Source organism: Lingula anatina, chromosome 7, assembly GCF_051362555.1.
Source record: "Lingula anatina isolate TDL-2025a chromosome 7, LinAna3.0, whole genome shotgun sequence".
Lineage (NCBI taxonomy): Eukaryota > Metazoa > Brachiopoda > Lingulata > Lingulida > Lingulidae > Lingula > Lingula anatina.
The window spans coordinates 16,329,282-16,342,248 of record NC_141773.1 but is presented as its reverse complement, the minus strand read 5'-3'; the positions used below and the strand labels follow the sequence as shown (position 1 = coordinate 16,342,248).

Below are 12,967 nucleotides of genomic sequence, written 5' to 3'. Positions count from 1 at the left end.
CGAATTCCCAAGTAAATGACCCATCATGACAAAATTAATGGGCATAAGTCGTGTGAATCTTAACACTGATTATGCTTAACACAAAATAATAATAATAATAATAATAATAATAATAATAATAATAATAATAATAATAATAATAATAACGCGGAGATCTGTGACAGGATTCTAGCCAATTGTTTCATTGTACGATATCGCCAGCTGCAACGAATATAAAATATAAAACCATTTGTAAAATACAGTTGTATTTTTCAACTGCTAGGGGGCGACATTTGCCAGGATTTTATCCACGCAGATACCGATCTTTTACATTTCATACTAAGGTCCCTTTGTCGCCTGAGCTGCTTCTGAAACATGGTCTTCGTGAATCAGTCGTTTTGGCACAGATTATGGTCGAGCCCTTCAAGGTACAAGAAATCTTCCCGGACAATTCTTTACTAAATTTCAGTTTATTAAACCTGGATACGTCGGAATGTTTATTGTCGATGTAGCACCGTCTGCAAAATATGAGCATAAAATTGAGCCTGAATATTTTGTTAAAGGTACAGTAGAGGAGAAAATTGATGGCGCTGTTCACTGCAAGTAACGTGTCCGTATACTCCCGGATGCCGCGCACAACGAAACTGGCCTCGTTGTAGCCAAAGCCAAAGAACGTGGACAGGATTGCATCAGGTGTGACACAGATGAGAAATACGAACACAATGCACACCAGCATCACCGTAATACGCTTCCTTGCAGGCACTTTACGGTTGGCGCGAGAGCGGCGCAGCACTTGGATGATTGATGCATTGAACACTGCTAGCACAAGGAGTGGAATAACAGACCTTGTGAGGTTCTGCACCCAAGTGAACACGATTTTAAAAGTGTCATCCTTCCATAACGCCGTCACAACTACGTCCAGCGTCGTGACATTGGTCTTAGAGTCTATTATCTCCACTGTTTTGTAACGTAACGCGTTGGGGATCGCTAAACCAGTCATGACAACGAACACGCATGCGCAGACCTTCCTTGCCAGTCTGACGGTGCACAGCGTCTTCGCTCGTGTCGGGAAACACACGTAGACATACCTCTCCACGGTGACCGATACAGTCAGCCAGGCCGTGTTGCACATGGCCACGTTGAATACAAAGTGAGCGTAAGGATACAAATGACCGTAAAGCGCATTGGCAATCACTGGGTCAATCTTCATTAACAGTATTACGATAAAGTATAAAAGATCGTTCAATAGTTTAATGGAGTCCGAGCAGGCCAGCGCAGCCAGATACACGTTAGTGGACGTCTGTAACTTGCTCTGGGCCATGACAATAATAGACAGCATGTTTCCTGTAAGTCCTAGGATACATATTATAGGGTACAGATACAACCCTGTGATTTGCTGCGCCATTGTGTAGAATTCTTCATAATCAGCATCCCTGATCGCATTGATTTCGACGTCATCTGCAGGGTTGACCGGCGCCTGTAACCCATAATCTCCCGCAGCGAGGCATGGCGACAAGCCGTAGCACCAAGAACTATTGGTGACGTCGACGTCTCCCCGCCACATTCTAGCCAGACGCGGTAAGAGCAACTGGCTACCATTCATGCTGTGTTCTCACCGGCCTTACTGTAAAGAAAAATAAATGCAGAGTATAAAAAGGGTGGAAAGCAACGTTCGTTTTTTTATGTAAAGCATGGCGCGGGGATTGGTTTTTGAAACTAAGAGAATTTCCTCAAATATTGTGGCGTCATGGACCTTCAGGTCAAAGGCCATACTTGTAGGTTGAGCTACCGTAGTAGTAGTAGTAGTAGTAGTAGTAGTAGTAGTAGTAGAAGTAGTAGTAGTTAAAGTAGTATTGTTATTATTTTATTATAACTGTATGTGTACAATATCGTATAGCGAGCAGAACACACATAAGAAATATATAATTTCAAACTAAAACAAAATCAAAATAATTACAACATAAGCGCAAAAGCGTCACATTCCTTCACTTAGCCTCAGATCATAGTATACAAATTTAGAAATTTAATCGCATATGTTTATATATTGATCACTGGATCATGCTTAGGATATGACAAATGCGTCGACCTGAACGCCAAGTACCGTTGACCACATTTGGAGTGGGAATGACCGAAATATACCGGTATGTACGTTAATAAATAAATGCATATGATATTATATGTCGGCTTCAGGAAACCCGACGTCAATTACCTCAATTCAAGGCATGCTATATAAAAGTTAGTCCGTTTCTTAATGTCTGACTCTTGTTTTTAAGACATGGCTTTACCTGTAATTCAATTGAAAAAGCACAGATTCTCGATTTTCAGGAGATAAAACTAAAAAGCTTGATGGAAACGTTTCGGTGGCGCCACCTATAATTGGCGCCAAAGGCACGGTACCCTACTGCCCTAGATACACCGTAAGGGACTGTAAAGTAATGGATTATCGTTATATGTTCCACACATACATGTAACGCGACTAGCCATTTGTAAAGCCCTTCCTAGAAATGCCGCAGGTTAATGAATGGCGTAGCTTTAATGGGAGACACGAAAGATACTGGTATATGTTTCAATCCCACAGTGTCTCCTCGGGTGTGCTAACCATTATCGTAAGAGCTCCACAGGCTGCGACAATTAATTAGAGGAAACCTGACGATCTAGCGACTTAAAAGCTCCATTTATTAGTATTCACTGGCGGATTCAGTTTTAGGCTTTGTGAGCACAAGTATTATTTATATTTACATGTCTATCACTATTATTATTATTAGCATTATCTTCATCATTTTCTTTTGGTTGATATACATAAACCTTTTTTTTATTTCACTGGTACATACATGCACCTATCCGACACATCAATAACCTTTCAAAAAATAAAATAAAATAAAATAAAATAAATCCTTCTCTCGATTTAACCTCACTGTATTTACATATGTAAACAGTTTTTTATGGGCACATCATTATCTTCTTTGCGTTCTGCCCACTTTGTTTTCTATCTTTTTGTCCCAGTGGTAAACTTGGCGCTTGCAAATTACACATTTTAAAAGTCTTACTTGTTCACGAATATTCACCGTGCTCTTCATGTCTGTTCACTACGCATATCTAATCCGTTCACCATTATACAAGAAGCTTAGGAATTTAGTTTTAATACATGTAAGTTACCTGCTAAAGCTGCCCATGGTACTATAGTATGCCTGAGAAACATCATCGTGGCTTAATCTACAAAAATGTCATTTTGACATTGATTAATGTATTTTGTGATAAAGAAATAACACATGGGACCAAATATGAGCACGAGTTTCCCCAAATATATTTTCTTTCGACGGATTAAGGACCTACATGTACATGTATCTGGTATGCCGCTCGAGCAAGTTAAAAAAAAACTTAATCAAAGTTCACTAATGCTACAAGGAGATGGGTACTGCACAATTATATACATGTGGAAAACAGCGGAAATAATAATACCCAAGCACTCTTGGCACCAACGAGAGAGAAATTGAAAAACATTAAAAAAATGCCAAAATTCTGCAAGTGTTCGAGAAACATCATTTCTCGTACGAAGTCTCCATTTGTTCTTAAGTTATCAGTTGGCTTGGGAATTATCAGACAGGTTGAGAGCCAAAATTGTTCAAAGGGAAAACTGGATGCTTTGTTTGCTTCGGTTGGTGATGAGCAAATAATAATAATAATAATAATAATAAGATTCTTATATGGCGCCTTACATTCTATCTCAAGGCGCCTTACAATAATGGCTAATATACTAAAATCATTAAAATGACTACAATATTTTAATCATAAACTCTCATTGGAAACCATTTAAAATTTACACTACTAAAAATCAATCCTATTAAAAAAAAAAAAAAAAACATATATATATTAAAACAAAATCTAAGAGATATAGACAGAATTAAAAAAGTGGGTCTTTAAAAGAGAAGTGGTAATTGATTAATTGATTTATACCAACAGCCTGACGAACTGAATGTCTGCATCAAGTACAATTATATAACAACTTAAACCATATTCTCAGTCTTGCTTAAATGCCCCATGCAAGAAAAGCACAGGGAACTTATAGGAATAAACAACAATTGGCCGGTTCAAATACCTTTTCACCCTCGATAATTGATTAACACCTGGTTTAAGCTCATTATATAGTAAAACATTCAGCACTGAAAGAAAAATATCCTTAACCAACCACTACATTTTCACCCTCGATAATTGATTTATACTTGGTTTAAATATATTGTATTATATAAAACTAAGGGTAAACTGTACCGTAGTTACAGGACATGGCGTTAGGCCATAGTAACTGCAAAACAAAATTACGAAAGAAAATTGTGATAATAATATTATGGCCGAACACTGCAAAATCAATTAAAACAAGACAGCTTATCATAAGATGGAATACCTACATGTAGATCATGTCTATGCCATTTCTCTCAGTGTGCTACATAACACGAAAACGAGTATTGATCGCATTTTTTCATAATAGCCAGTATAAACTATGCACCTTTCCACTGTATTAAAAGTTTTATGGAAGTACACTTCTCCAATCTCGTTTAGTTAAGACTAAAAAATGCTTTCTGCAGAGACGTCGTGAGTTTGTCAGTTTTCTTTTCGTTTCGGCTTTGTCGCAGTGGTATGCTTTGGATAAGATACACACGTTTAGGGGCGTATTCTAAAATGGGCCTACAAATCTCTCTCTCTCTCTCTCTCTCTCTCTCTCTCAATAGTGTACGTAGTCAAGGTTTCTACCGATGAGTGTCATCATATTCGCATAATAAAATACATCCACCCAAACGCCCAATAAATTTTATTTTCCATCTATAGATAACAATAAGCGCCTCTATATTATGAGTTGAAACTGCGTCTATTATCCATTTAGGACATATCTATAACTCTTAAAGACACAACTAAACGCCATCGCCAACGCAAATGATGACTTCAATTTATGGTATTACAATGTAAAATCAATGAAATAATTGGTGTAATATTTCGTGAAGCCAAGTCTAGAGCCAACTTACCCGTTTATAACGTAAAACTGGTGACCAACAGAGTAAACATCAGACACCTGTATTGTGTGTAGGAGGAATCAACCATGTACACCGACCAAATATTATATATCGTTAGAACAACGCTGTGAGGAAATATATAAGCTTCTGGCCTAACACGTGACGTGGACCAATGGCAGAGAAGTCACAGACGTCGGCGACAGGATTTATGTAGTGGGAAAGGTATTTTCAGTGTCGCAGAGATTACGTCGTGTTGTGTCACTGAGACCAATTATTGGATGGCATGTTTTTTTAAAAATTGAGGTGAAGGCAAAAAAACATCTTTATGTATGTTTCAATAAGCACGAACTTGATTCGTGTAGAGAAATGCCACAATTAATATAGAACTACACCTTCTATTCTTCTAAAGCCAATTCCAATACCAACTAATGTTTTAACATAGTTTTTAGTTTAAGTTTTCTTTAATTTTTTTTACATAGTGCTTTAGTACTAGTATTTTTGGCACGTGTAAAGGATTACATCGCGCACGGGTTGTCTCCTACAGTGCAGATATGTACCCAAGAGTCACGAGAAACGAGTTGTTGGCATCGTATTGCTTCAACTTTAGCATTCACAACTACGGATGCATTCGTGACATATAAATTCCAGCACAGCCTTCCATTCTTCTTTAAAACCGTACATGTTTTCTCGTCTTGAAGCTGTAGAGCAATTAGTGGCAGGAACAGTTCTGTTTAGGCCAGACAAAATTGATATAATGGTTAACGAGAACGATTGACTTAAATTTTGATGAAATGAGATTTAAGCTCGCATCAGGAAAAATTAATTGTGTTATGTTTTAGCAAGGCTACAAAACAACCCCGGAAACATTGATGACGTTGATGCTATGTTTTTTAATCGGCCACATTTTGATTTGACATTTTCAACCACTAAGTTAAAACTGAAAAAGTACTAACAATAAAAAAAATCTACCGACCCAAAAGTGTTGCTATTCTTGTTAGACATAGGATGCCTAAAAACAAATTTTGTCTCCTGACCCTGTTTACTGAGAGTCACTCCTTTTTAACCATCATACCTGTGACACCAATCCGCCTTCCATGCCAATTTCTTTGTGCCGTGTTGTTTCATGTGATTGAATATCGTTAGGAGCGTAGAATAGGCTCTTGGCCTCAGATTGTGAGTTTGAAGCGGACCTATTGCCGGGACCACTGATAATCAGTATTCGTTTTCTAACTTTTTTTATTGTGTAGGCTTTAAAATCCCCATTTGAACGGAATTTAGTATAAATGGTCAACACCAATTTGCCTGCAACATAAAATTATCAAATGTTTGCTTCAGGTCTACATACGTATCTATAACGCACGTTGTCTGTCATAAAAGGATCCCACTGAAAAACGCGAAAAACTTCTGGGTTTTTCAAATGCTGCCATTACTTCGTGCACTGACTTCCGAGGTGCGCGTGGTTCACAAATGTGTCAAGGAGGTTGACTGGTGGAGAGGTTCGTGAGGTGGTGATCCTATTGGCGACATAAGTACATGGTATTTATCTGTTAAAATGATCAAAATTGCTTGGCCTCAATTGATTTCAACTTCTAGGTTGAAGTGGTTTGTGTAATTAACGTTTACTTAAAATCTTACATAGATATTTTTATGTTATTTGGAAACAAATGTAAAGTTATCAAAAATAAAAATACTATTATTCTATATAATTCTCGTAGAATATCCCGACATGACCTTTACCGTGACCCTTGCCTGCTTTTCAGTTTGGAGATATAAACGCTTACTTCAGTAACCAGAGCTGACAGATGACAAACGTCAAATCCGACCTTGGTGAAAGATTGAGAAATGGATTCAGTACTTCATGCACGTTGCCTGAAAGGTTGGTACAAACGTTTTTCTATTTCAATGAGGCTACAAGCACACAACAGACGTGCAACTCGAACTTTTTTCTTGTCCTCCGATTGTAACAAGTCAGTTTTTTTAAATTTTTCTAATTTCGAAAATATCAAACCAAGCAACTGAGATTTGCCATTTTACAAGCCCATCGTAAGACAAACTATTATCTTCATTAATCTTAGATGCAGCAGAAAAACACTTTTCAGTAAGTTATTATTTTTTGTTGTAAAGGTCATGGCTTACGCCTTTGCTAATGTCAGGTAATAAACCTCAAATTATATTCCTTGACGTAAAGCATGTGGATAGGGAGACAGTGCCTGTAACTTTTAATGAACACCAGTGGTGATACATAAAATAAAATGCATTTGACAAATGAAGAAGATACGAATACGGCTACTGTTGAAAGCGAATAGGAATGGACTGCAGGCTATGTAAAGGTATCATACTTGATGGTGATTTTGGACCTATTTTCAATTTGGAAACCTCTTTCTATGACGTCACAGTGAAACTGTTGTTTTGCTAGATGTAAAACAATTCAAACCGGTTTCATGTTTGAAAGAGTCAGCCGTGATGCAGTGTTCGGTACGTATAAAATTTATGGGCACAGCACCAGTAAGTCCCATCCTAGGGTTTGACCCTCTTACGTCACGCTAACCCTCACCTTTAAGAATCTATTGGAGGACGGGTTCGCACCCAGCTACATGTAGCCCAGAACTTTTTGATTACGTTACCACAGGGTTATATATATTGGTTAGACCATTAACAAACGTGAAGAGAACATTATTTTTTGTTTTAAATTGTAACTATTATCATAATTGATCTGAGAAACGTTGCCAGCATGATGTCGGCCCAACGTAGGGTCACAAGCGTCTTTCACTGTTTGAATTACACCTAGTGGGTATTTTCAAATTGGAACTGTTGTTAGTCGGCGACTAGGGCGATGTGCATTTTAGAACCTGCGGACTGTCAGTGCGTAACCGAAATAACCAACGTGTGATGAAAAGTTTAAATAAACTATAATACTTATAAATAATCATAATCTAGTGCTGATTACTTCCGGGAAGGATAAAGTAGGCTAAGGCATCTTATCAAAATTACTTAAAAGGAAATTTTAGAGGAATATTGATATTGTTTGATGTTTATGATGAACAAACGTCCTCTCATTGATCTTAAAACATCATTTTGTTACATGTATCTGCTCTAACAGTTAACCTGAGACACCATTTCTTTACAACGGTTAATCTGTTGTACGGAAACGTATAAGGGCCACAACACAAAAGTCACAACACAACAACCCACTCTCACACGTACGCACAAATCAACAACACAAAACTCACAACACACACATGAAACTCAGAACACAACCACACGCGCTACCGCACTGTTGCCAAACATTCCAGCATTATCTACGTCCTAGGATCGACAATGTGAGTCTAAATTAAATATATTCAATTATTTCGTAAATGTGTCAAAGTAAGTGTCAAAACAAAACAAGAATAAACCCTTGTCATGTCGTATTCTCTGTTTTATTTAATTAAATGAACATACAATTAACCTACACTTTCCCTGTCGCATTTATGTACACCCTCAAGCTAATATATATTGCATTATGTAGGTAAGCATGTTTCGCTTGGGTCTTAATAAAAATCGGAAGAAAGTGTGTTATGAAACAAATGGTGCACAATCCTTGGGGGACTACGATAGAGATAAGTGCCCAGTAAGAGGAAATACAGGTAGCAACCTCGGAGCTAAGTCTGGAGCTCAATACCACCACGTCCACTAAAGCTCATCAAAAGTTACCCTTATGTCTCTGCAATGGGAACAGCTTTTCTTATTTCTGTTATCGGACTTTCTGTATTGAAATGTAACGAAAATTTTCCTAATTCATAAACTATAAACATTTAACGGTGCTAGCCATTGTAAAATTAACCCCGCTGCGTTAAAATAAGTTACAGCACTATTTTTATTAGGCTTATGTACCTGCGGCTTCTTGGCTTTGGAATAGGATCTGTTGCAGTGCCCGGAGTAGTCAAGATTTTAAGATGCAGAAATGGCCCTTAATGTGCGTTTACTTTGAAGATATGGCGATCCCTTTCTACTGGCCTATAATTCATCTGATCTCCAGCGACGATTTAAAGGCGCGCGGAAAAACAGACCTGCTAAAATATTTTTGAAGAAAACTCACCTTGAATTACACAGCACCCGCAGAATTTCGGGAGAAATTGAAGCTCAAGCTGAATAGGGAATAATCTTGATTTCGATGTACTTAGAACTCGAAAGAATGCAACCACAGCCGTCTTCTCACATTCTGGGCGTGTGTCGGATTGTGCACCTTATATATCTTACGTACATACCTTCTGTTACTTAACAAAGACGCACATACTGATAGCTCTAGGTCCCTGGTCATTTAATTGACTTGGTTTCCTTTTTTTAGTTGGCATTTATAACAACCGGGGGAAAATGAAGACAGACCTGGACGATTCTTGTAATTGGTTTCATAAACATCATATCTGGGACTCTTATATTAATCAAGTACGTTCCATAATCATCATATTTGGGAATCTATTTTTTTTAATCACGTATGTTTTTCGATTCCTTGCCATAGTTCTTTGCGGACTGACACTCACATGTTGCGGAACGATCGAGCCTCCTGTTGATCTGGCTCGATGCAACGGCATGCGGTGATTTAATTCTGAAGCATGCAAGAAGCAGTCAATACTGAAGTATCCTTTGCAATTACGGGCCTCTGGTATATGCAACATACACGTTATACCAATCCTATTCATTGCCATTGCACCGAGAGTGCCATTATAAATTGAGGGTTTCGTCGAGTAAAGCACCTGCCACCGTGTGGTGACATAAAGTTTTGCACTGCATGATAAAGTCGTGCATTATCAATGGTAATCAATAACATTCGTCACAGCCCAGACTTGAACTCGACACCGGTGTTTATGCTGTGTTATGGGACCGAAGCTGCAACAGGTTTCTGTGCTTTACGTCCTCTAAGTAATTGGACATTGATTAATGTCTCCCTCCGAGTTTTAAGTAGCTTGTACTCATTACTCCACATTTATTACATCAGGCTTTTATAAATATGACTGTATTTCATAAGTCAACTGAATAATTAACTTAGTTACAATCAGTTCATCACATTTGCGTCCTATGCACTTCTGTTAACAACGCAAACACGGTTATTATTAAAAACTTCAATCCGTATATAGATATATAATAATGGGTTGTTCATGGGATTGTGCCAATTTCTGTTCCTGTTTTAAGTAAGTATGTTTAATGTGATAGTGCATGTTGGATGATTGACAAAACGCACATTATGTGAAACAATTACCGGCTAGAAATGGAATTAATTTGGTGGAATAATGGTTTAAATATCGGGTTTTATTATTGCAATGTTTTATTTGGCTACATGTATATGCCTATTTTGTTGGAGCATCTTGCTTTTTAACCTTAACATCCTCATTTTTTCTGTATTGTGCACCTAAATAAACCTAAAATATACAAAGAACTATCTTAAAATAAGCAAAATTTAAATATACAAACCATTTTTAAGTATAACAGTGATAATTGTGCTGTATTTTTTAAAAGTATTTTTATTTCATCTCTATACTCGACCGCTGTCCTGGGGCTTCGTACATGTAAACATCTTCATTTTAACGAAGAGGATAATTTGAAAAAGATTACTTGAAAATTACCAGGGCCTTGTAGAAAATTGGCACACGGCGGGTCGGCCTTCACGTCATGGTTAAATAAATGCGTGCTGATTTGTTGGCCGCATAGAGTATGCACAGCAAGTGTCCAATCAACCCTTCACTACATAGATATGTTTAGCGCGATGTATGTCAATTTTCAAACGGCTACAAAACTGTTAATATTATGAGGGACAACCAGCATCATATGTGAGTTATAAAAAAAAATTGAAGTGTTTATGACTTCATATGTTTTTTTAGCGAAAAGGCTATAAAACTATTTTTCTATGTGACATCTCTGATGTCTAAGTACCCGGTAGGCATTCAAATCCGAGGCTCGTAATTCGGTCTGTGGATTTCTATAACATGAGATGTATCAACGTGTACCCCAGCTAGAGAAAGCGCCATTGGTCATAATTGTTTGTATTGACCATATCTGCACATTTAGGATGGTTTGCGTTTAATTACTGCCCCAGTTGCATCGATGATAATGTTCATTATATCCCTTATGTTTGCACGAAACCTTGGTGCTTGTGTTAGGACTATTGATAGAAAAAAGCAAGGTGGGTTCTTGTACTAGGGTATTCCAAGAAATATATTATGATGCGTTTTCGTAACACTTCCATAAAACTCGCTATTACCTATTTCATACATTAAAAGAGAAATCTAAAAACCCCTTTACACTTGACGGTGTCCCTTCTACGCCCTTTATGTGACCATGAAACTGGCATTTTTCTGGTCGTAGACAGGCGGCAAAGGTATCGCTTTGGTTGCAGAATGAATGCTCAATGATCGGCTAGTTGTCGGCATGTTAAGTATTTTTACTCTCAAACGGGGCCGTAATGCGGGACGCAAAATGGACGCCGTCCACTGCAAAAGGAGGCTTTACAGAAATCAATTTCTTGATCAGTTTCCCTGCGTGATCTTAAATACATACGGTCTTGCACACCATATGCAGATACATTTATACTGTAAACATTGAGTGTGCAATGGATATCATGGCAATCAATCGAAAACTTTGAACCGGGATTTTTTTAATTTTGCCCTCTCAAATATAACAAGGTAAAGTGCTAGCGTTCTATGCCGTTTCCCAAGAAGAGCCAGCTAAAATAAGAAAGTGAATGGATCCATTTTTTCAGAAAAGGGACTCTCCTCTGAAACTGCTTGCTACAAGGGTGATGAAACACCACATAGTTAACATAATCTTGATACAGCAGTGCCATAAAACTCCCCTTTGCGTATTTGTGTGATAAAATCAGCAAAATCAAAATAATTCGAAACTACCATTGAGTATAAAACCAAGGCCAAATTCAATCACAGAAGGTTGGTTTAGGGCATCAGATAACACAATATCGAAGGTCCCAGCAGATATGAACCGGTGACATTAAGGGCTGAGATAACGTTACCATTACGCTGACCACAAGTTTAATGATACGCACAATTTTAGCGGTTGCAGATACAGTCTTTGTGCCGCGGTGGTATTCAGTTTGATGATGGGAAAACTACGCCTACAAGTAAAATGACAGAATCCCACATCACCAAAGGTGAAATCCACCTGATAGCGGCAAGGGGTGTGATTAATATCTTGTTTTTTTATTAAACTTTCACAAAGGAGAACATCCTTAAACAATTGCATTGCGAGATAAATAGGCAAATATAAAAGAGAAAATGAAGATAATAGGGCTATAGCATTTACCCTGTACTGAACGCGGACACAGGAAAAATTGAAGACAGACATATTTTATCCCTAAAATCACAGCGCTGTGCGTCAGTGACAATGTGACTTTTAAAATTTCAAATTACAAATACTCTGTGCGTCAGCGACAATGTGTTTTTTAAATTGTCAAAACACAAATTCAGAATAATCCACAGGGTAAACAAGGTTAAAAAACTGTTTAAGTTCTCAATAACCTGTTCTAACGGGTTCTTGATTTTGCCAAGGCGAAGGAGTGACAAGGTGAAAGCTGCCGTCGCCTCCACTTTCTCTGGTTTTGGTTCGAAAGCCTCCCATACCTAAACAAAACAACATACAGTGTACACGCTCAATTATCGAACGTGCATGTGCACACACATACGATACTCTAAAGTTTACACCACCTAATCAACCGAATAACAAACAAATATGACAATTCTGCTTCCATGCTGTCTGTCCCTTGAAAAAAAACATCAACAATGTTTGTATAATTAGCATGTTTTTCTCATAATGGCAACTTGGCCAAACCAATTTTAGTTTGTTTTGGGTAACATTATATTTGGATGGCGTTCGTGCGAAGAACGAAGATACGTTGTTGTGGTTTAAAGATTTGAGTGGGTTGTTCACTTGACTTGATGCAAGTCTGCATGGTATCTTTTGTAACCTTGAACATAAGTCTCACTGTTGCAAAAATGTCA

General features: G+C 37.7%; 1 protein-coding gene across 1 annotated transcript; it reads right to left on the bottom strand.

The window, feature by feature from the left end:
- Nucleotides 1–184: 184 nt before the first annotated feature.
- On the bottom strand, nucleotides 185–1,604 carry LOC106157940 (FMRFamide receptor-like). Its single transcript, XM_013533747.2, has one exon. It carries the CDS (start codon nucleotides 1,580–1,582, stop codon nucleotides 314–316), a length of 1,269 nt encoding a protein of 422 aa, XP_013389201.2. The 5' UTR covers nucleotides 1,583–1,604; the 3' UTR covers nucleotides 185–313.
- Between the last annotated feature and the right edge of the window lie 11,363 nt (nucleotides 1,605–12,967).